Source organism: Oncorhynchus gorbuscha, linkage group LG06 (assembly GCF_021184085.1).
Source record: "Oncorhynchus gorbuscha isolate QuinsamMale2020 ecotype Even-year linkage group LG06, OgorEven_v1.0, whole genome shotgun sequence".
NCBI classification, from domain to species: domain Eukaryota; kingdom Metazoa; phylum Chordata; class Actinopteri; order Salmoniformes; family Salmonidae; genus Oncorhynchus; species Oncorhynchus gorbuscha.
In genome coordinates this window covers 84,426,965-84,452,732 of record NC_060178.1, presented here as the reverse complement: position 1 = coordinate 84,452,732, position 25,768 = coordinate 84,426,965, and the positions used below count along the sequence as shown (strand labels likewise).

At 44.4% G+C, this 25,768-nt stretch overlaps 1 protein-coding gene across 1 annotated transcript in view; it reads right to left on the bottom strand.

Annotated features, from left to right (window-relative positions):
• Positions 1-25,768, bottom strand: part of ankfn1 (ankyrin repeat and fibronectin type III domain containing 1) — a 286,097-nt gene that overhangs the window by 90,860 nt on the left and 169,469 nt on the right. The window contains exons 13-14 of the mRNA XM_046354362.1: positions 24,789-24,879; positions 2,406-2,513 (exon numbers count right to left, since the gene is read on the bottom strand). Of these exons, the coding sequence (XP_046210318.1) occupies positions 2,406-2,513; positions 24,789-24,879 (199 nt within the window). The remainder of the gene's footprint in view (positions 1-2,405; positions 2,514-24,788; positions 24,880-25,768) is intronic.

The window sequence follows — 25,768 nt, the reverse complement described above, 5'->3', positions numbered from 1 at the left end:
ACTCGCCAGGCTTTAAGTCTCTGTGTATTTCTGTTTCCACCAGGTCAACTGCTTTTGACAAGTGGATAATATGACAAGGGCTGCTTGATCCTCGTCACAGAGAATAAAAAGAGAAAGGAGAGAGAGTGAGAGAAACTGGATTGGTAGTGATTAATGAGGTGAGGACCATTCCATCTGATCCAACTACTTCTGCTGGCACAAACAGACAGAGAGGGGGAAGGGGTGGAAGTGAGGAAAGAGAGATGCGGTGAGAGAGTGTGTGTGTGTGTGTGTGTGTGTGTGTGTGTGTGTGTGTGTGTGTGTGTGTGTGTGTGTGTGTGTGTGTGTGTGTGTGTGTGTGTGTGTGTGTGTGTGTGTGTGTGTGTGTGTGTGTGTGTGTGTGTGTGTGTGTGTGTGTAAGAGAGAGAGAGAGAGAGAGAGAGAGAGAGAGAGAGAGAGAGAGAGAGAGAGAGAGAGTGAGAGAGTGAAATCTCCTCAAAAGCGCATCATAGTTTGTTTGTGTGTGTAAGAGAGAGAGAGAGAGAGAGAGAGAGAGAGAGAGTGAAATCTCCTCAAAAGCGCATCATACAGTTTGGAGAGTTTGCTTACATAGCTGGGCAGTGAGTGAGAGTGAGAGTGAGAGTGAGAGAGGAGAGAGAGAGAGCGAAAGAGTGTGTGTGTGAGTGTAATAATGTGTGTGTGATCCATTTGGGTCTGGTTGTGTTTGTGTGAGAACATGACTGTGTGTGTGGGGGGGGGAATGCAGGGTGCAGTGTGCCACACACCCCTGTCTCTGTGCTGTGCTGGTAGTGTAGGTCCTCTAAGCTCCACATATACACATCAGAAATGAAGATAACCTTCCTGGTAAATGAGGGGTTTGCTCCCAGCCTTCTATAGTGGTGGCATTGTACCAACCTTTGATTCATTTTGCAAATGTATTTTTTAACACTGACAAGCCAAAAATAAACTATGTCAACACATACCCCACAGAGCGAGGGTGCGCAGGCACACACACACACACACACACACACACACACACACACACACACACACACACACACACACACACACACACACACACACACACACACACACACACACACACACACACACACACACACACACACACACACACACACACACACACACACGGTCGGAAACACACACACACACACCCATGGTCAGACACACACACTACTAGAGTGAGTAATTAACTGAACACTCTAACCATATATTCAAACAACTCCAAATAAATGCCTACAGAAGTTTTTTCACTACAAGTTTAACACATTTTTGTCTGTCCTTTCATGAGGTTGCTCTCTGTTTGCAAGTGTCTGTCCAAAATCCACTTTGACAAACAATCTCACACACCCCATCTCTTTCTAGTATAATATATTCTACTACTCCAGACTGTGTGTGTGTGTGTGTGTGTGTGGCTGGCAGCGAACCCACTGACATCATAGCTGTTCACTCCTAAGCGGTTGAGTGACGGTGGGTTTTTCTTCACCCCCCCGCCAACAAACACACATGCACGCTCTCTCTCGGGGTGTCCCACATTAGACATGAAGCTGCCGTTTGTGCGTGCTGGGCAACTTTCAGCACCCTGCCTGCACAGCCGCCCTCTATACCTCTCTCCATCCATCCCTCCCTCTCTTCCTCGTATCCCTCACGCCACCACGAAGATTGGGGTCAAGCACTAAGCCAGACACTGAGGCCACATCGTACCACCAACACACGCGCACACACACACTTGCTAACGCAACTCTACCTACCCTGTGTTGTGCCCACCAGAAAGATGCCCGTGGGACTGATCTGAAAACAGCTAGGATCCATCATAATGGTCGAGAAATCCCCCATCCTGATGGTGGATCTGATCTTATGAACAACAACTCCCTCCAGCTCTGACCGCCACTCACGGTGGGCTTTAGTAGCTCTTACCATCTCTCTCTCTCTCTCCCCCCTCCCCCTAGGTGTATTTTCTCTACCAGCATGATGATTTACAAAGCAAGGCTATACGGTTGACATGCTAAAACACATAAATGTGTATAATCCAGAATGGATAAACGTATGAAACATTATTTATGTACACACGGACCCCTGGTGTTTAAGGGGGGGCAGTGACGAGAGGAGTGCCTACTGTTTGTGTGTGTGTGTGTGAGAGGTACTGTGAGAACCCATTCATAGCATACTGGAGTAAAAACACTTTTAGTTTCATGCTTCATTTATTCACTTTAATACAAAGTTAATCTACTGGAAGAAGTGTGGCCTTAGAGTGAGAAGACACACACACGCAGACACACACACACACACACACGCAGACACACACACACGCAGACACACATGCAGACACACACGCACGCACGCACACACACACACACACTGATGGAGAAGAGAGAGCTGTTTTACGTGTGTGTGTGTCTACTCACCTCCGCAGCTGTAGTGTGTGTGTGTAGCGCGGACCTGTTGCAGCAAGCGCTCCATAGCCTCTATGTGCCCTCTTCTCCTGGGCTCACGACCATCACTCTCCCTCCAGTCTAAAGGTTAGGGGTAGGGGTCAGGTTTTGGGAGTTAGGGGGTAGTCAACTGTCAACTGTAAGTGCTGTTAATGTGAAGTGGAAACGTCTCGGAGCAACAACGTTTCTCAGCCATGAAGTGGTAGGCCACACAAATCAAACCACATTTGATTGGTCACATACACATATTTAACAGATGTTATTGGTCACATACACATATTTAACAGATGTTATTGGTCACATACACATATTTAACAGATGTTATTGGTCACATACACATATTTAACAGATGTTATTGGTCACATACACATATTTAACAGATGTTATTGGTCACATACACATATTTAACAGATGTTATTGGTCACATACACATATTTAACAGATGTTATTGGTCACATACACATATTTAGCAGATGTTATTGTGGGTGTAGCTTAATGCTTTTGTTCCTAGCTTCAACAGTGCAGTAATATCTAACAATACACAACAATACACACAAATCTAAAAGTAAAAAAATGGAATTAAGAAATAAATATTAGAACGAGCAATGTCGGAGTGGCATTGCTGCTCACAGAACGGGACCGCCGAATGCTGAAGCACGTTGTGTGGAAAAATCGTCTGTCCTCGGTGGCAACACTCACTACCGAATTCCAAACTGCCTCTGGAAGCTACGTCAGCACAAGAACTGTTCGTCGGGAGCTTCATGAAATGGGTTTCCATGGCCGAGCAGCCACACACAAGTTTTAGATCACTTTGCACAATGCCAAGCGACAGCTGGAGTGGTGTAAAGTTTGCTGCCATTGGACTCTGGAGCAGTGGAAACGTGTTCTCTGGAGTGATGAATCATGCTTCAACATCTGGCAGTCCGACGGACAAATATGGGTTTGGCAGGTGCCAGTAGTATGCTACCTGCCCCAATGCATAGCGCCAACCCTAAATAATGGTCTGGGGCTGTTTTTCATGGTTCGGGCTAGGCCCCTTAGTTCCAGTGAAGGGAAATCTTATCGCTACAGAATATAATGACATTCCAGACAATTCCTAACATTTCAATTGGGCTCCCGAATGGGACAGTGGCCTATGACACTGAATCTCAGTGCAAGAGGCATCAACTGGTTCGAATCCAGACTGCATCACATCTGGCCATGATTGGGAGTCCCATTGGGCGGCACACAACTGGCCCAGTGTTGTCTGGGGTAGGCTGTCATTGTAAATAAGAATTTGTTCTTAACTGACTTGCCCAGTTAAATAAAGGTTCAATAAAATAAAATAAATGCTGTGCTTCCAACCTTGTGGCAACAGTTTGGGGAAGGCCCTTTCCTGTTTCAGCATGACAATGCCCCTGTGTGTGCACAAAGCGAGGTCCATACAGAAATGGTTTGTCGAGAACGGTGTGGAAGAACTTGATTGGCCTGCACAGAGCCCTGACCACAACCCCATCGAACACCTTTGGGATGAATTGGAAAGCCGAATGTGAGCCAGACCTAATCGCTCGACTTCACTAACACTCTTGTGGCTGAATAGAAGCAAGCCCTCACAGTTCCAACATCTAATGGAAAACCTTCCCGTACTAATGCCCATGATCTTGTAATGAGATGTTTGATGAGCAGGTGGTCTCATCGAACATCAGCTTTGCAGAGTGTGCAAAGCTGTCATCAAGGCAAAGAGTGTCTATTTTGAAGAATTTCAAGTATAAAATGTATTTTGACCTTAGGATACATTTGAAACTTGTATTGTTGTAGCCTAGTGGAGACCAATATCTATCTTTTGGTTACTACATGATTCCATATGTGTTATTTGATAGTTTTGATGTCTTCACTATTATTCTAAAATGTATAAAATAGTAAAAATAAAGAAAAACCCTTGAATGAGTAGGTGTGTCCAAACTTTTGACTGGTACTGTATGTATACCTGGCCAAACTGAGCAATCGGGTGAGAAGGGAGGTCAGGGAGATGACCAAGAAGCCCATGGTTACTCTGGCAGAGCTCCAGAGTTCCTCGGTGGAGATGAGAGAAGCTTCCAGAAGGACAACCATCTCTGTAGCACTCCACCAATTAGGCCTTTATGGTACAGCAGCCAGACGGAAGCCACTCCTCAGTAAAAGGCACATGACAGCCTGCTTGGAGTTTGTCAAAAGGTACCTAAAAGACTTTCAGACCATGAGAAACAAGATTCTCTGGTCTGATGAAACCAATATTGAACTCTTTGGCCTGATTGCCAAGTGTCACATCTGGAGGAAACCTGACACCATCCCAAAAGTGAAGCATGGTGGTGGCAGCATCATGCTGGTGTCAGGATTTGGCCAGGGTTGTTCCGGTTTTTGGTCACTAGATGCCCCCATTGTGCCTTTTGACCTTTTGTTTTCCCTTGATCCCCATTATTATTTGCACCTGTGCCTCGTTTCCCCTGATTGTATTTAAACCCTTTGTTTTCCTCAGTCCTTTGCTCTGTGTTTGTATGTTAGCACCCAGCCCTAGTACTCTGTGAACTCTTGTTGATCCCGGTGGAATCTCTTGTGGAATTCTGTTTTTTGTTCTTGTTTGTTTGTTTTTGAGTATCTTTTTGAGGCTTTTTGTGCTATACCTTCCACCTTGTGGATTTACCTTTTTGTCTTGGAGGATTACCTTTGTTCTTGTGGAATTCCTTTTGAGGTTGTGGAGTTACATGTTTTCCTGAAGAACTTCACTTTTTACGTCATTAAATACACCGTCTCAAGTACTGCTGTGTCTGCCTATTCTTCTGGGTTCTGCCAACTATTCATGGCTCAGTTGGTTAAGTGACTGTTTCTCACTCCGGAGACCCGGGTTCGTAACCGGGTCCTGGCAGAAACACAGAGCCAAAAATGAACCCAGAGGCAGCCAGTTCCCAGGACCTTGTTGCCATGCTGTCCCACCACCAGGAGACTGTCCAACGCCACAAAGCCGCCCTGGTTCAGCAAGAGGCCTTAATGGCTAGACATTCTCATCTTCTGTCGGAGATGCTGACTTCCATAAAGCAGATATCTGATCGACTTACCCCGGCAACAGTTCCCGTCCCAGTACCTCAGATTCACGTACCCATGGCAGTTAACCCTCTGGCTGAACCTCGTCTTCCACCTCCCCAACGGTTCTCAGGTGATCCAAGTGCTTGTAAAGGGTTTCTCACCCAATGTTTTCTCTCCTTCGAGCTGCAACCCTCGTCGTTCCCCACCGACCGGTCTAAGATCGCATATATCATCACCCTGCTGTCGGAAAAAGACCTGGCCTGGGCTACTGCTGTGTGGGATGCCCATAGTTCCTGCTGTGCCAGCTACTCTGCCTTAGCTGAGGAATTCAAACGAGTGTTTCAAGGCCCAAGCAGTGGTCCTGACTCAGCCAAACAGCTCCTGACTCTCCACCAAGGTCGGCGCAGCGTGACGGACTATGCCATCCAGTTCCGCACGGTGGCAGCAGCGAGTGGCTGGAACAACGAGGCGCTCACGGTGTGCTTTCTGAAAGGCCTTTCCGACACTATCCAAGATGAACTGGCCACTCGGGAACCACCGGACAATCTCGAGTCCATGATCAAGTTGGCCTCACGCATTGACCAGCGTCTGAGAGGAATAGAACTCAACCGTAGACCTCTAGCCCCTATCAGTCCCAGCTCCGAGTCCCCACCTTTATCCTCGCTGGCTCCACCGGAACCCATGCAGATTGGACGCATCTCCCAGGCTGAGAGAGACCGCCGGATGAGGGAGCGACGCTGTCTATATTGCGGCAAACCGGGCCATTTCCGTTCCACGTGTCCCGGGCTCCAGGGAAACGCTCTGTCCCGTACAGACCGGGGGGAACTGTAACGGGAAACATAACATCCTCACATCCGTCCAACTCCCGTCTGCTCATTCCAGTCACCCTTTCCTGGGACAACCACAAGCTTCACCTTCAAGCCTTGGTAGACTCTGGAGCCGCAGGTAACTTCATGGATGGTGTCTGGGCAAAGGAGAATGGCGTTCCCTCTGAACCTCTAAGTGACCCCATGAGGGTTACTACATTGGATGGAAGCCCTTTGGGATCTGGACTTGTCACTCATGTCACTACCTCCTTGCGACTTTCAGTTTCACAACACCAGGAATTGATGAACTTTCATTTGATCTCCTGTTCCGAGTTCCCTCTCGTCCTTGGATACCCCTGGCATCACAGCCATAACCCTCACATCGACTGGTCTGTGGGAACTATCAAGCAGTGGGGTCCTACGTGCCAAGCTACTTGTATTTTCCCGAATTCACCGAGTTCTACTCCCAAGTCTTTAGAATCCATCGACCTGACCCGAGTTCCCGAGTGTTACCATGACCTCAAACTGGTATTTAGCAAACAGAGGGCCACCATGCTACCACCCCATAGACCTTATGATTGCCCCATCGAACTGTTTCCGGGCACTTGCCCCCCCAGTGGTCGGATCTTTTCCCTATCTCCACCCGAACGAGCTGCTATGGATACCTACATCAAGGACGCTCTGGAAGCAGGCCTCATGCGTCCATCCACCTCCCCGGCGGGAGCAGGGTTTTTCTTTGTGGCCAAGAAAGACGGTGGATTACGTCCTTGCATCGACTACCGGGGACTCAATGCCATAACCGTCCGTAACCGTTACCCGCTACCCCTTATGGCCACAGCCTTCGAGCTGCTCCAGGAAGCAGTTGTTTTCACTAAGCTTGACCTGCGGAACGCATACCATCTTGTGCGGATCAGACCTGGTGACGAGTGGAAGACCGCTTTCAACACGCCTACTGGTCACTATGAATACTTGGTGATGCCCTTCGGCCTGACCAACGCCCCAGCGGTGTTCCAAGCGCTCATAAATGATGTGCTTAGGGATATGCTTAACATATTTGTGTTTGTTTACTTGGATGACATCCTCATCTTTTCGAGCTCTCTTCAAGAACACACAAAGCATGTCAGACAAGTACTCAAATGCCTCCTAGACAGCCATCTGTACGTTAAGCCGGAAAAATGTGAATTCCATTCATCCCGAGTACAATTCCTGGGATTTGTAGTGGAACCCGGTCGAGTCCAAATGGACCCCAGGAAGGTAGGGGCGGTAGCGGATTGGCCCACCCCCAAATCCGTTAAGGAAGTTCAGCGTTTCCTGGGCTTCAATAACTTTTACCGCATGTTCATCAAGAACTTCAGCTTGGTGGCAGCCCCTCTCTCAGCTTTAACCAAGGGTGGCAATGCTAGGTTTTTGTGGGGAAGAGAAGCTGAGACGGCCTTCCAAGGACTCAAGCAGCGCGTCCTCTCTGCTCCCATCCTGATACTACCGACTACAGATGAACCGTTTGTGGTGGAGGTAGACGCCTCAGAGGTTGGTGTTGGAGCTGTCCTGTCTCAGAGGGGTGAAGACAAGAAGCTTCATCCGTGCGCTTTCTTCTCACACCGGCTTACCCCGGCTGAGAGGAACTACGATGTGGGGGATCGTGAACTCCTAGCGGTTAAGATGGCATTGAAGGAATGGAGACACTTGCTCGAGGGGGCTTCTCACCCGTTTCAAGTGCTTACGGACCACAAAAATCTGGAGTATATCCAGCAGGCGAAGCGGTTGAACTCTAGACGAGCTAGATGGTCTCTTTTCTTCAATCGATTCCAGTTTATCCTCACCTATCGGCCCGGGTCGAAGAATCTCAAACCGGATGCCCTGTCCCGAGTCTACGCTCCTGCCATTCGAGATGACACGGACATGCCTGTCCTTCCTGCTGCTAAGATCGTGGCTCCGATCTCGTGGCAAGTTGAGGATACCGTGAGACAAGCTCAAGCTATTGAACCGGACCCGAAAGGAGGTCCTGCCAATCGGTTGTTTGTCCCCAAGGCAGTGAGGACTCAGGTCCTTCTGTGGGGGCACTCCTCTCGCCTCACCTGTCACCCGGGCGTAGGCCGCACCTTGGAGTTCATCCAGCGTAAGTTCTGGTGGCCTACCATAAGAGAAGACGTTGCCACTTTCGTAAATGCCTGCCCCGTGTGCTGCCAGGGCAAATCTTCTCACCTCCGCCCGCAAGGACTCCTTCACCCTTTACCTGTTCCCCACAGACCCTGGTCCCATATCTCGTTGGACTTTATTACTGGCCTTCCTCCATCCCATGGCAATACTACTATTCTAGTCATAATCGACAGGTTTTCAAAGGTGGCCAGGTTCGTCCCTCTGACTAAGTTACCTTCTGCCAAGGAAACGGCTGAGTTGGTAATTAATCATGTGTTCCGAGTCTTCGGCATTCCTCAAGATATGGTTTCTGACAGAGGTCCCCAATTCGCCTCTAGATTTTGGAAGGCCTTCTGCCAACTCATGGGGGCTTCTGCCAGTCTATCTTCAGGGTACCATCCGAAGTCCAACGGCCAAACAGAGAGGATGAATCAAGAGCTGGAAACCACCCTCCGATGTATGACTCGTAACAACCCGTCCACATGGTCGTCCTTCATTGTTTGGGCCGAATACGCGCACAACACCTTGCGCTCCTCCTCCACTGGTATGTCCCCGCACGAGTGTCAGTTTGGCTATGCCCCTCCATTGTTCCCGGACCAGGAGGCAGAAGTCAGAGTGCCTTCAGCCTTGAAGTTCGTCAGACGCTGTCGGCTTATGTGGAGGAAGACCCGTCTTAATCTTATGCGTTCCTCACAGAGGTACCAACAACAAGCCAACAGACGTCGCCGTCCCGGGCCTACCCTGCGCCCTGGCCAGAGACTCTGGCTCTCCACAAGAGACTTACCACTACGGGTGGAGTCTCGCAAGCTGTCCCAAAAATACATCGGTCCCTTTAAGGTTGCCAGGAGAGTTAACCCAGTTTCTTATCGCCTACACTTACCCAGATCCCTTAAGATTAATCCCACATTTCACATTTCCTTATTAAAACCTGTTGTTTTTTCTCCCCTTGTCCCGGCAGACAGACCTCCCCCTCCGCCTCGTGTCATTGGAGGCCAGCCGGCTTATACCGTCCATCGGATACTGGATTCCCGCCGGGTGCAGCGGTCCTGCAGTATCTGGTGGACTGGGAAGGCTACGGTGCCGAGGAGCGCTCCTGGGTTCCTGCCAAAGACATACTGGACCCTGACCTCATTCGTCAGTTCAGGGCCCTCCACCCTGAGAGAGCTGGTAGGAACGTCAGGAGCCGTTCCTAGGGGGGGGAATTCTGTCAGGATTTGGCCAGGGTTGTTCCGGTTTTTGGTCACTAGATGCCCCCATTGTGCCTTTTGACCTTTTGTTTTCCCTTGATCCCCATTATTATTTGCACCTGTGCCTCGTTTCCCCTGATTGTATTTAAACCCTTTGTTTTCCTCAGTCCTTTGCTCTGTGTTTGTATGTTAGCACCCAACCCTAGTACTCTGTGAACTCTTGTTGATCCCGGTGGACTCTCTTGTGGAATTCTGTTTTTTGTTCTTGATTGTTTGTTTTTGAGTATCTTTTTGAGGCTTTTTGTGCTATACCTTCCACCTTGTGGATTTACCTTTTTGTCTTGGAGGATTACCTTTGTTCTTGTGGAATTCCTTTTGAGGTTGTGGAGTTACATGTTTTCCTGAAGAACTTCACTTTTTACTTCATTAAATACACCGTCTCAAGTACTGCTGTGTCTGCCTCATCTTCTGGGTTCTGCCAACTATTCGTAGCTCAGTTGGTTAAGTGACTGTTTCTCACTCCGGAGACCCGGGTTCGTAACCGGTTCCTGACAGCTGGGGGTTGTTTTTCAACGGCAGGGATTGAGAGAGTAGTCAGGATTGAGAGAAAGATGAACGGAGCAAAGTACAGAGAGTTCCTTCATGAAAACCTGCTCCAGAGCACTCACCTGAAGGTTCACCTTCCAACAGGACAACAACCCTATGCCCACAGCCAAGACAACACAGGAGTGGCTTCAGGAATAGTCTGTGAATGTCCTTAAGTGACACAGACAGAGCCCATCCGACCTGACAGAGCTTGAGAGGATCTGCAGAGAAGACTGGGAGAAACTCCCCATATACAGGTGGGCCAAGCTAGTAGTGTCCTACCCAAGAAGACTCGAGGCTGTATCGCCTCCAAAGGTGCTTCAGCAAAGTTAGTAAAGAGTCTGAAATACTTACGGAAATGGGATATTTCAGTTTTTTATTTTTTATAAATTAGCAAAAATGTTTAAAAAAATGTTTTTACTTTGTCATTATGGGGTATTGTGTGAAGATTGAGGAGGGAAAAAAACAATCTAATCAATTTTAGAATAAGCCTGTAATGTAACAAAATGTGTAAAGTCAAGGGGTGTGAATATTTTCCCGAATGCACTATATATTATAGGTACTGTACTTAGTTTTATTATTTGTATTAGTAGTTGTAGCAGTAGTTATTTTTAGCTGTAGGCCTATTAGCTGTTAATGTACTTTTAAAAAAGTATGATTATTATTTAATTGCTATTATTATTTAGAAGTAGTTGCCATATTATTCCTGTTACTAAGTATTGTTTTTTTGGACACTCGAAAACGTGAAGGTAAATCTCAAGAGATTTCTTTCTGCAAAATTTCAAATGAATAAATATAAACAATAAATACAGTGGTCAACATCTCACTAGTAAACACATACTGTACAAACATCAACTTTAACCACTCTCAATTCATTCTCAGAAGCTCATCTCTATAACGCAGTAGTAGTTGTTAAGTGTTCGGGTTCATTGTCTCAGCACTACACATGTTCACACATTCAAACAGACCTCTGTCAACGCAGTTTTAACCAATTTGTGATTCATACTGTATAAAGTGTACTTTGGTTTGAAGAAGATATTTTATTCGATTTGTCATCTAAGCGGTTCCAAAACATCTCCTGACTAAGTATTTACGTATTACCCTTTTTCCCTCTCTCACTCTGTTTTTCTTTTCACCTCTCTCTCTGTTATTTGTTCACATTTTTATTTTTATATCTTATTTTGTTCTGGGACACCCTCTCCAAGGCTGATCTGAGTGAATGGTTAGAAGGAGAGTCCTAACTGTGGTGTCAAATATATGCTTTAGTTAAAGGTGTCAATTGTAGCTGAGGACTGTAGTGCATTACAGATGTTGGATCTTTTGTCGCAGATAATTTTCCTGCTGCATCAGAAAATTCAAATGAGCCTCGTGAGTGTCTGAAAATGAGCAAATCTCTGTTGGTCCATGCAGGGGCAGTTGAGTCATTGGGAACAGGGATTGCTATCAAAATCATTTTCTCTCTCGCGCACACAAACGTTAGGACAAGGCTCTATTATGGCAAGATTCAAATGTACAAAAATGTATCTGAATGTATCAAAAATGTATCTTTTACCCTCAGAACAGCCTCAATTTGTCAGGTCATGGAATCTACAAGGTGTTGAAAGGGTTCAACAGGGATGCTGGCCAATGTTGACTCCAATGCTTCCCACAGTTGTGTAAAGTTGTCTGATAGTGGATCTCTACTCCGATTAGCTCATTCCATCTCATCCCACAGATTCCATTGGATTGAGATCTGGTGATTGGGCAGGCCACTTGCAGTTTCCGTGGAACCATTCCTGGACAAACTTAGCCTTGTGGCATGGGGCATTATCCTGCTGGGAAAAAATTAATTCACAGATGTATACACTGCTGCCATGAAGGGATGCACCTGATTGGTAATGATGTTTAGCTATCCTGTGGCATTCAAATGTTGCTCCACTTTTATCAAGGGGCCCAATGTGTGCCATGAAAACACACCCCAACACCATCACATCACCACCACTATCCTGCAATGATGACAGGCAGCATGATGGATGCATGTACTTGTGGTTTTCTCCATACCCTTGTCCTCCCATCAGCATGAAACAGCAGGAACCAGGATGCATCAGACCAGGTAATGTTTTTCCAATTCTCCAGTGTTCAGTGTTTTCATTCCTTAGCCCACTGCAACTGCAGTTTCTTGTTTTCTTCTGAAATAAGTAGAACTCTATAAGGTCATCTGTTGCCATACCCAATTCATGTCAAGGTACGTCGAGTTAATTGACAGCTTTGGAAAGAAAACACTCTGACGTTTCCAAAACTGCAAAGATATTGTTTGTGAGTGCCACAGAATCCAATCAGGAAGTGCTGCATTTTTTAAAACCGCCTCATGCGGTCGCTTGGTTTCTTCCGTCGCAATTATTGCGTAATCTCCAGCTGCAGTATTTCCGTTTGCTTCTGATGAGAAGCCAACTGCCACCACTGATAGATTATCGAATAGATATGTGAAAAACACCTTGAGGATTGATTCTAAACAACGTTTGCCATGTTTCTGTCGATATTATGGAGCTAATTTGGAAAAAAGTTCCGCGTTGTAAGTGACTGCATTTTCCGGTCTTTTTCTTAGCAAAACGTGATGAACAAAACGGAGCTATTTCGTCTACACAAATAATATTTTGGGAAAAAATGAACATTTGCTATCTAACTAAGAGTCTCGTCATTGAAAACATCCAAAGTTCTTCAAAGGTAAATTATTTTATTTGAATGCTTTTCTTGTTTTTGTGAAAATGTTGCATGCTGAATGCTAGGCTTAATGCTATGCTAGGCTATCAATACTCTTACACAAATGCTTGTGTAGCTTTGGTTGAAAACCATATTTTGAAAATCTGAGATGACAGTGTTGTTAACAAAAGGCTAATAAGCTTGTGTTTGAATATATTTATTTCATTTCATTTGTGATTTTCATGAATAGGAAACGTTGCGTTATGGTTTTGAGATTGAGGCTATGATTACGCTCCCGGATACGGGATTGCTCGACGCTAGAGGTTAAGGGACCATAGCTTTTACCTGGATTCACCTGGTCAGTCTGTCATGGACACTCTTTACAGTGTATAGCATAATAACACAAGATAGATATTGGTCTCCACTAGGCTACGACAAAACAAGTTTCAAATGTATCCTAAGGTCAAAATTAAGTTCAATCGTGGCCTGATGGTGGTCTAGTGGTTAGGGACACTTCCATCAGTGCGCACATACAGTATGGGCTTACCATGTTGGCGTGGGTTTGATTCCAGCCGATGTCCTTCTGGCACAAATAACTCCACCCCACCTGATTGACTGGATTTACTTTGACATTTCAAATATGGACAGCCCAAGGCTACGTGTAATGCCGTCAGGGGGTACGCAAAATAAAAATGTGATTCACATTTTATTTTTAAATAATTAATTTTAAATAATTGCATTTCTGTTAGTCACATGTCTGTGGAACTTGTTCAGTTTATGTCTCAGTTGTTGAATCTTGTTATGTTCATCCAAATATTTACACATGTTAAGTTTGCTGAAAATTAACACAGTGGAGAGGTAGAGTTTATTTATTTGCTGAGTTTATATCCAATGTGCGGGACAAAATTGAGGCTATGATGAAGAAGTTGGTGCTCTTCTCTGTATTATTTTTTGTACCTTTCTTTAACCAGGCAAGTTAGTTAAGAACAAATTCTTATTTTCAATGACGGCCTAGGAACGTTTGGTTAAGTGCCTTGTTCAGGGGCAGAAAGACAGATTTTTACCTTGTCAGCTCTAACACTAGGCTACCTGCCGACCCTACACTCTAACCACTAGGCTACTCCCCAAGGACAACAAGGACAACACAGGTTTTTCCATCATTGTGTGATTTTTTTGTGTGCAAATTAACCCAAGTTTACGGACAATGTCAAATGTGATAGCGAATACCTGAGTGAGTTGGGTGCGCAATTACGCAGGTACTTTCATGAAACGGACCACACAAACCACTGGATTCGTTATCCCTTTCATGCCCTGACTCAAGTCCACTTACCGATATCTGAACAAGAGAGCTTCATCGAAATTGCAACAAGCGGTTATGTGAAAATCTTATTTAATCAGAAACCCCTGCCAGATTTCTGGATACGGCTGCGCTCAAAGTATCCAACCACCTACCTTTGTGAGAGTGGATTCTCAGCCCTCACTAACATGAAAACTAAATACAGGCACAGACTGTCTGTGGAAAATGATTTAAGGCGGAGACTCTCTCCAATACAAGATTGCAGAGTTATGTGCATCCTTTCAAGCACACCCTTCTCATTAACCTGTGGTGAGTAATTCACAATTTTCGATGAACAAATAAGGTTTTATATGTAAGATGGTTAAAGAAAGAGCAAAATGATTGATTATTATAATATTATTATTTGTGCTCTGGTCCTATAAGAGCTCTTTGTCACTTGCCACGAGCCGGTTTGTTACAAAAACTCACACTCATTCTTATGTTTAATAAATGTATAGTATATTGTGTGTGTGTGGCAGGCTTACAATGATGGTAAAAAACAACATTTGAGAGTACGCTGACCCCGGTGTTGAGAGGGGTTACACAGCTAGAGGTTGAATGTTTGAAGGGGTAAGAGACTATAAAATGTTTGGGAACCACTGATCTAGTGCCTACATATAAGCTACATTCTGTACGCTGCCTGTTAGCCTATCCATTGTCACCGCTGAGACCAATGCTCTAGCAAGCACCAAGAGTACTAGGAATACTGATGATATGTGCATCGTTTTTATTATGTTGCTTTGAGCCTTCCCCAAACCATAACCCTAACCTTAAGCACTAGTAATTCATGCTTAAACTGTTAACCTTTGAGTTGTTTCTGTCGTAACCCTGTAACCACACACAATTAAACCTGCAACCAGGCGGAATTAATGCATCAAAAATAGACGATCATTCATGAGTTAAACGGCAGTGGGCCAGATTCGAATCCATGCCGAGGTATATGTGTGCCGGGGTCACTGAGTGTAACCGCTGGATCACACAGGCACTGAAGAAATCAATCATTCATTCTGCCTATTGCTTGAGTATACAAAATAGTAAGAAAACCTGCTCTTCCCATCAATCAATCAAATGTATTAATAAAGCCCTTTTTACAGCAGCAGTTGTCACAAAGTGTTTATACAGAAACCCAACCTAAAACCCCAGAGAGCAAGCAATGCAGATGTAGAGGCACGGTGGCTAGGAACAACGCCCTTTCCATGACATAGTCTGACCAGGTGAATCCAGGTGAAAGCGATGATCCCATATTGATGTCACTTGTTAAATCCACTTCAATCGGTGTAGATGAAGGGGGAGGAAACAAGTTAAAGAAGGATTTCTAAACCTTGAGACAAATGAGACATGGATTGTGTGTGTCTCATTCAGAGAGAGGGCGAATGGGCAAGACACAAGATTGCAGTACCTTTGAACAGGATATGGTAGTAGGTGCCAGGTGCACGGTCTGTGTCAAGAACTGCAACACTGCATAACCAAAAGGACATCGAGCCAACTTGACAAAACTAAGATGGCGCTGACAGATATGACAGATCTGCTTCTAGCTCCTAAGCAACTTTGCAGTATTTCGTTTTTTTTGTATTATTTCTTACATTATTAGCCCAGAATTCTTTTGTGTTATTACTTACAGCCGGAAATAATGTTTGGATATCAAAGCGGTGGTAACTCACTAGCATTACAACCAGGAATACGACTTTCTCGAATTGGATATTTTGTTTGTACTGTACCCCACAGGGCAATTGAACTTTTCCAGACGATGCTCCAAAACACTGCCAGTGGATAAGAGGCATCCAGAGTGAACTTCTCGTTTGACTCAGGAGGTGTGTACACCATCCACTGCTTCAGAGTATATTACTCACTAACAAAGTAGACAAGCTCAGGGCGAGGATCTCCTTCCAGAGAGACATCAGGGATTGTAACATACTCTGTTTCACGGAAACATGACTCTCTCGGGATATACTGTCCCTGTCCAAACAGCCAGCTGGGTTTTCAGTACATCGCACAGACAGGAATAAAGAACTCTCAGGGAAGAAGAAAGGCGGGTGTGTATGTTTCATGTTAACTACTAATGGTGTGATTGTGATAACATATAGTAATTCAAGTCCTTTTGTCACCTGACCTAGAATACCTCCCAATCAAATGCCAACCGTATTACCTCCCAAGAGAATTAACTTTGGTTATAGTCACAGCCGGCCCTCAAGGAACTACACTGGACTTAATGCAAACTGGAAACCACATATCCTGAGGCCGCATTAATTGTAGCTGGGGATTTTAACAAAGCAAATTTGAGGAAAACACTACCGGTTCTATCAGCTGTGAGAGCAGCTGTACTGTACCTGTACACAGCCAATCTGTAAATAGCACACCCGACTACCTCATCCCCATATTAATACTTACCCTCTTGCTCTTTTGCACCCCAGTATCTCTACTTGCACATCATTATCTGCACATCTATCACTCCAGTATTAATGCTAAATTGTAATTATTTTCACCTCTAGGGCCTATTTATTGCCTACCTCCCTAATCTTCTACATTTGCACTCACTGTACATAGAGTTTTCTATTTTTCTTTTCTGGTATTGATTGTACCTTTGTTTATGTGTAACTGTGTTGTTTTTGTTGCACTGCTTTGCTTTATCTTGGCCAGGTCACTGTTATAAATGAGAACTTGTTCTCAACAGGCCTACCTGGTTAAATAAAGGTGAAATAAAACAATAAAAACCCATTGACTGTAGTACTCGCTCTGGAAAAACATTGGACCACTGCTACTCAACCTTTCGAAATGCATACAAGGCCCTCCCCCACCCTCCCTTTGGCAAATCAGATCATCAGATTGCTCCTCCCTTCCTATAGGCAGAAGCTCAATCAGGAAATACCCATGCAAAGGTCTATTCAACACTGGTCTGACCAATTGGAATCAAGGCTTCAAGATTGTTTTGATGCGAACTGGGATATGTTCCTGGTAGCCTCTGAGAATAATATTGAATAAATGGATATGGTGACTAAGCTCATCAGGAAGTGTATAGGAGATGTTGTACCCACTGTGACTATTAAAACCTACTCAAACCAGAAACCGTGGATAGGTGGTAGCAAACTGAAAGCGCGGACCCCCGCATATAACCATGGCAAGGTGACTGGGAATATGGCGGAATACAAACAGTGTATTTTTTTCCCTCCGTACGGCAATCAAACAGGCAAAACATTAGTACAGAGACAAAGTGGAGTCGCAATTCAACGGCTCAGACACGAGACGTATGTGGTAGGGTTGACAGACAATCACAAACTACAAAGGGAAAACCAGCCACATCACAGACACCGATGTCTTGCTTCCGGACAAGCTAAATACCTTCTCCACCAGCTTTGAACATAACACAATGCCACCGAAGTGGCCCGCTACCAAGGTCTGTGGGCTCTCCTCCGTGGCCGACGCGAGTAAGACATTTTAGCGTGTTAACCCTCGCAAGGCTGACGGTCCAGACAGCATCCATTGCCGCGTTCTCAGAGCATGCCATATCAGCTGGCTGGAGTGTTTACGGACATGTTCAATCTCTCCCTATCCCAGTCTGTTGTCCCCACTTGCTTCAAGATGTCCACCATTGTTCCTGTTCCCAAGAAAGCAAAGGTAACTGAACTAAATGACTATCGCCCCGTAGCACTCACTTCTGTCATCATGAAGTGCTTTGAGAGACTAGTCAAGGAAGATATCACCTGTCACCCTAGACCCATTTCAAATTGCTTACCACCCCAATAGATCCACAGACGATGCAATCGCCATCGCACTGCCCCCTATCCCATCTAGACAAGAGGAATACCTATGTAAGAATTCTGTAAATTGACTATAGCTCAGCATTCCACACCACAGTACCCTCCAAGCTCATCATTAAGGTTAGGGCCCTGGTTCTGAACCCCGCCCTGTGCCCCTGGGTCCTGGATTTCCCAATGGGCCGCCCCCAGGTGATGAAGGTAGGAAACAACACCTCCACTTCTCTAATCCTCAACACAGGGGCGCCACAAGGGTGCGTGCTCAGCCCCCTGTACTCCCTTTTCTCCCATGACTCCGTGGCCACACACGCCTCCAACTCAATCATCAAGCTTGCAGACGACACAACAGTAGTAGGCCTGATTACCAACAATTTCTGGTGCCAGAAAAATAACCTCTCACTCAATGTCAACAAAACAAAGGAGCTGATCATGGACTTCAGGAGACAGCAGAGGGAGCACGCCCCTATCCACATCGACAGGACCGCAGTGGAGAACGTGGAAGTGCTTCAAGTCCCTCGGCGTACACATCACTGACAATTTGAAATAGTCCACCCACACAGACAGTGTGGTAAAGAAGGCACAATGGTGCCTCTTCAACCTCAGGAGGCTGAAGAAATTTAGCTGTCCCCCCTAAACCCCTTTTTTACAGATACACAATTGAGAGCATCCTGTCAGGCTGTATCACAACCTGGTACAGCACCTGCACCGCCCGCAACTGCAGGGTTCTCCAGAGGGTGGTCGACTCATCACGGGGCAAACTCCCTGCCCTCCAGGACACATACAGCACCCAATGTCACAGAAAGGCCAAAAATATCACCAAGGACATCAACAACCCAAGCCAGGACCTGTTTACCCCGCTATCATCCAGAAGGCGAGGTCAGTACAAGTGCATCAAAGCTGTGACCGAGAGACTGAAAAAACAGCTTCTATCCCAAGGCCATCAGACTGTTAAATAGCCATCACTAGCCGGCTTCGACCCGTTATGCAACCCTGCACCTTAGAGGCTGCTGCCCTATATACATTTTTATTTGTATTTATTTAACCTTTATTTAACCAGGCAAGTCAGTTAAGAATACATTCTTATTTACAATGATGGCCTACAAAAAGGCAAAAAACATGGTATAAACATTATTAGGCACAGACAACAGCACAAAGGGCAAGAAGGTAGAGACAACAATACATCAAGCAAAGCAGCTCTACATTTGTCAGTAATAGTGTCCATGATGGAGTCTTTGAATGTAGATGGAGATAAAACTGTCCAGTTTGAGTGTTTGTTGCAGCTTGTTCCAGTCGCTAGCTGAAACTGAAACGAGGAGCGACCCAGGGATGTGTGTGCTTTGGGGACCTTAGGGGGAAGTGAGGTGTGAGAGGATTTTTATAAATCCTCAACCAGTGGGTCTTGCGACGGGTATACATAGATTTATATTTGTATTTATTATTTATCCCCATTAGCCAAAGTAGCAGCTACTCTTCCAAGGGTCCAGCAGAATTAAGGCAGTTTATACAATTTAAAAAAACATTACAATACATTCACAGATTTCAGAACACACTGTGTGCCCTCAGGCCCCTACTCCACCACTACCACATACAGTGGAAGTCAGAAGTTTACATACACCTTAGCCAAATACATTTAAACTCAGTTTCTCACAATTCCTGACATTCAATCCTTGTAAAAATTCCCTATCGTAGTTCAGTTAGGATAACCACATTATTTTAAGAATGTGAAATGTCAGAATAATAGAGAGAATGATTTATTTCAGCTTCTATTTCATTCATCACATTCCCAGTGGGTCAAAAGTTTACATACACAGAATTAGTATTTGGGTCAAATGTTTCGGGTAACCTTCCACAAGCTTCCCACAACAAGCTGGGTGAATTTTGGCCCATTCCTCCTGACAGAGATGGTGTAACAGAGTCAGGTTTGTAGGCCTCCTTGCTCGCACACACTTATTTAGTTCTGCACACAAATTTTCTATAGGATTGAGGTCAGGGCTTTGTGATGGCCACTCCAATACCTTGACTTTGTTGTCCTTAAGCCATTTTTCCACAACTTTGGAAGTATGCTTGGGGTTATTGTCCATTTGGAAGACCCATTTGCGACCAAGCTTTAAATTCCTGACTGATGTCTTGAGATGTTGCTTCAATATATCCACATAATTTTCCTATCTCATGATGCCATCTATTTTGTGAATTGCTGCAGTCGCTCCTGCAGTGCTTCACAGTTGGGATGGTGTTCTTTGGGTTGCAAGACTCCCCCTTTCCCCTCCAAACATAACGATGGTCATTGTGACAAAACATTTTTGTTTCATCAGACATTGGGACATTTCTCCAAACAGTACGAATCCCATATGCAGTTGCAAACCGTAGTCTGGCTTTTTTTATGTCGGTTTTGGAGCAGTGGCTTCTTCCTTGCTGAGCGGCCTTTCAAGGTTATGTCGATATAGGACTTGTTTTACTGTGGATATAGATACTTTTGTACTTTTGTCCTTTGCTGGTGTTCTGGGATTGATTTGCACTTTTCGCACCAAAGTACATTCATCTCTAGGAGACAGTACGCGTCTCCTTCCTGAGCGGTATGATGGCTGCGTGGTCACATGGTGTTTATACTTGCGTACTATTGTTTATACAGATGAAAATGATCCCTTCAGGTGTTTGGAAATTGCTCCAAAGGATGAACCAGACTTGTGGAGGTCTACAATTTCTTTTTCTGAGGTCTTGGCTGATTTCTTTTGATTTTCTCATGTTGTCAAGCAAAGGAGGCACTGAGTTTGAAGGTAGGCCTTGAAATACATCCACAGGTACCCCTCCAATTGACTCAAATGATGTCAATTAGCCTATCAGAAGCTTCTAAAGCCATGACATCATTTTCTGGAATATTCCAAGCTGTTTAAAGGTACAGTCAACTTAGTGTTTGTAAACTTCCGACCCACTGGAATTGTGATACAGTGAATTATAAGTGAAATAACCTGTTTGTAAACAATTGTTGGAAAAATGACTTGTGTCATGCACAAAGTAGATGTCCTAACCGATTTCCCAATACTATAGTTTGTTAACAAGTAATTTGTGGAGTGATTGAAAAACAAGTTTTATTGACTACAACCTAAGTGTATGTAAACTAAATCCATGTGCATGTATAGTGCGTATGTTATTGTGTGTGTGTGTGTGTGTGTGTATGCATGTGTCTGTGCCAATATTTGTGATGCTTCACAGTCTCCACTGTTCCATAAGGTGTTTTATTATATCTGTTTTTTATACAGTTCCATGTCGTCATGGCTCTATGTAGTACTGTGTGCCTCCCATAGTCTGCTCTGGACATGGGATTGTGTGGCATGTCTTGTGGGGTATGCATGGGTGTCCAAGCTGTGTGCAAGTAGTTTAGACAGACATCTCGGTGCATTCAACATGTCAATACCGCTCATAAATAAAAGTAGCAATGAAGTCTATCCTCCACATTCAGCCAGGAGAGATTGACATGCATATTATTAATATTATCTCTCTGTGTACATCCAAGGGCCAGCCGTGCTGCCCTGTTCTGAGCCAATTGCAATTTTCCTAAGTCCTTTTTTGTGGCACCTGACCACACGACTGAACAGTAGTCAAGGTGCAACAAAACTAGGGCCTGTAGGACCTGCCTTGTTGATAGTGTTGTTAAGAAGGCAGAGAGAGCATCACTTTATTATAGACAGACTTCTCCCCATCTTAGCTGCAACTGCATCAATATGTTTTGACCATGACAGTTTACAATCTAGGGTTACTCCAAGCAGTTTAGTCATCTCAACGTGCTCAATTTCCACATTATTTATTACAAGATTTAGTTGAGGTTTAGAGTTTAGTGAGTGTTTTGTTCCAAAAACAATGCTTTCAGTTTTATAAATATTTAAGGTTAACTCTGAAACTAACTGCAACTCCTTTTGAGTGTTGCAGTTATTTCAGTTGCTGTAGTAGCTGACGTGTATAGTGTTGAGTCATCCGCATACATAGACACTCTGGCTTTACTCAAAGTCGGTGGCGTGTCATTAATAAAAATTGAAAAAAAGCAAGGGGCCTAAACGGCTACCCTGGGGAATTCCTGATTCTAACTGGATTCTATATGAGGCTTCCATTAAAGAACATCCTCTGTGTTCTTTTAGACTAGTAATTCACATTGTAGCAGGGTGTGTAAAGCCATAACACATACGTTTTTCCAGCAGCAGACTATGATCGATAATGTCAAAAGCTGCACTGAAGTCTAACAAGACAGCACCCACAAACATATTATCATCAATTTCCCCCAGCCAATCATTAGTCATTTGTGTAAGTGCTGTGCTTGTTGAGTGTCCTTCCCTATAAGCATGCTGAAAGACTATTGTCAATTTGTTTACTGTGAACAGCACTGTATCTGGTCGAACACAATTTTTTCCAGAAGATTACTAAGGGTTGGTCGGCTATTTGAGCCAGAGATTACCAGTTTACAGAGGAGTATAGAGTGCAGTGATGTGTCCTATGTGGAGCATTGGTGGCAAATCTGATGGCAGAATGGTAAAGAACATCTATCCGCTCGAGAGCACCTTTACCTGCCAATCTATAAATTACTTCTCCGTAATTTAGCATGGGTAGGATGGTCATCTGAATCAGGGTTAGTTTGGCAGCTGGGGTGAAAGAGGAGCGATTACAATAGAGGAAACCAAGTCTAGATTTAACTTTAGCCTGCAGCTTTGATATGTGCTGAGAGAAGGACAGTGCACCCACTAGCCATACTCCCAAGTACATGTATGAGGTGACTACCTCAAGCTCTAAACCCTCAGCGGTAGTAATCACACCTGTGAGGAGAGGGGCATTCTTCTTACCAAACCACATGATCTTTGTTTTGGAGGTGTTCAGAACAAGGTTGAGGGAAGAGAAAGCTTCTTGGACTCAGAAAGTAAAAAGACTTTGAATAACTGTCCACTTTAATAATGTTCATATACTGCTTTACTCATCTCATATAGAGCAGGGCAAAAAAGTATTTAGTCAGCCATCCATTGTGCAAGTTCTCCCACTTAAAAAGATGAGAGAGGCCTGTAATTTTCATCATAGGTACACTTCAACTATGTCAGCCAAAAGGAGAAGAAAAAAATCCTGAAAATCACATTTTAGGATTTTTAATGAATTTATTTGCAAATTATGGTGGGAAAAAAGTATTTGGTCAATAACAAAAGTTTTGTTATATATTAGTTTTTATATATAGTTTTGTTATATATATAACAAACAAAAGGTTTGTTATATATTCTTTGTTGGCAATGACAGAGGTCAAACGTTTTCTGTAAGTCTTCACAAGGTTTTCACACACTGTTGCTGGTATTTTGGCCCATTCCTCCATGCAGATCTCCTCTAGAGCAGTGATGTTTTGGGGCTGTTGCTGGGCAACACAGACTTTCAACTCCCTCCAAAGATTTTCTATGGGGTTGAGATCTGGAGACTGGCTAGGCCAATACAGGACCTTGAAATGCTTCTTACAAAGCCACTCCTTCGTTGCCCGGGCGGTGTGTTTGGGATCATTGTCATGCTAAAAGACCCAGCCATGTTTCATCTTCAATGCCCTTGCTGATGGAAGGAGGTTTTCACTCAAAATCTCATGATACATGGCCCCATTCATTCTTTCCTTTACACAGATTAGTTGTCCTGGTCCCTTATAAAAAAACAGCCCCAAAGCATGATGTTTCCACCCCCATGCTTCACAGTAGGTATGGTGTTCTTTGGATGCAGCTCAGCATTCTTTGTCCTCCAAACACGACGAGTTGAGTTTTTACCAAAAAGTTCTATTATGGTTTCATCTGACCATATGACATTCTCCCAATCTTCTTCTGGATCATCCAAATGCTCTCTAGCAAACTTCAGACAGGCCTGAACATGTACTGGCTTAAGCAGGGGGACACGTTTGGCACTGCAGGATTTGAGTCCCTGGCGGCGTAGTGTGTTACTGATGGTAGGCTTTGTTACTTCGGTCCCAGCTCTCTGCAGGTCATGCACTAGCTCCCCCCGTGTGGTTCTGGGATTTTTGCTCACTGCCCTTGTTTACCTATGATGAAAATTACAGGCCTCTCTCATCTTTTTAAGTGGAGAACTTGCACAATTAGTGGCTGACTAAATACTTTTTTTGCCCCACTGTATATATATGTACACACTGTATTCTATTTTACTCTATTTTTTGTCAATGCCACTCTGACATCGCTTGATCCAATATGTCTATATTTCTTAATTCCATTCTTTTACTTTTAGATTTGTGTGTACTGTTGTGTATTGTTAAATACTACTGCACTGTTGGAGCTAGGAACACAAGCATTTCGCCACACCACAATTACACCTGCTAAATATGTATTTGTGACCAATACAATTTGATTTGAACATGGGCCAGCATTCACATGAGATGCATCTTAGCCGGCACGGCACGTAGCTTCCATAAGGTAAACTGTAGCTATGTTACTGTGTTGTATACAGACAGCGCTTCCAGCTGCCCCCTGACGGCAATTCTAAATATTTATTTTGATATTCAAATCCTCCTGCTGCAGGATTATTATTATTCCTCCTGCGACATCTGTGTATCGGGAATAGGGTGCCATTTGGGACAGAGCCTACATTTTCAAAGTTTGGGTTTCAATCCAACTGAATGAGGGAGTTAATTATAACTGCCATAGCAGGCTTTGAGAACACAACTTTACTGGACAAGTCTTATTCCGAAAAAAAAAACTATTTTTGAAGGAAAATATCAACCAGTTTACCTGCTGTTTTAACAGCAGTGCCCAAACCGATTCTACAATTTTGTATGAAGGTACATTCAATAAAGGTTTGATTTAAACCTAATAAAGTAATGGACTCACTGGAAGGTGCAGCAGAGGGGGGTAGAGACTGTTGAGGTGGACCCCAACCCCTCATGTTGTAGGCCGACACCTGAACATAGTACAGCCTCCCCTGGAAAACACACACACACACACACACACATTATGTAAAATATATTTTCACATGACGTAAAATGTACACACAGTATGTACTAGCCAGAGGAAGATAAAACAACTGAAAGTTGAGCAGAGCACAGTAATATCACGGTATTTTGGTTGAATGAGGGCAACTCGTTAGAATGGTGACTTCTAGGATATGTCACAAATGGCACCCTATAAACTTACATAATGCACTACTTTTGACCAGAGCCCTATGGGCCCTAATAAAAACTAGTGCACGTTATAGGGAATAGGGTGCCATTTGGGACGCATCCTAGAAGTCACCAGCTTTCCCTCATTCAGCCCCCCACTCCATTACTGTGTCATTCCCACACTCCTTCACTTCCTCCCTCCATTATTACCCCTCCTCCTATACTGGCCCCATCAGTTACTCATCTGTCGTTGTGCTCCTTCTCTCTTTCATCCCCTTTCTCTCTGTGTGAGCTCCTTCTTTCACCTTATCTCTCTCATTGGATAATTTTTTAAACGAACTACGAGCACTTATATCCTACCAACAGGACATTAAAACTGTAATATCTTATGTGCCACTGAGACTTGGCTGAACAACAACATGAATAACATACAGTTGGCGGGTTTTACGCTTTTTCGGCAGGATAGAACAGCTGCATCCGGTAAGACAAGGGGCGGCGGTCTATGAATATTTGTAAACAACAGCTGGTGCAAGAAATCTAAGGAAGTCTCAGGCAAGGTTTTGCTGAGACACCGCACTCAATGAGCTGTATACGGCCATAAGCAAGCAGGAAAACGATCATCCAGAGGCAGCGCTCCTAGTGGCCGGGGAATTTAATGCAGGGAAACTTAAATCCGTTTGACCTCATTTCTACCAGCATGTTAAATGTCCA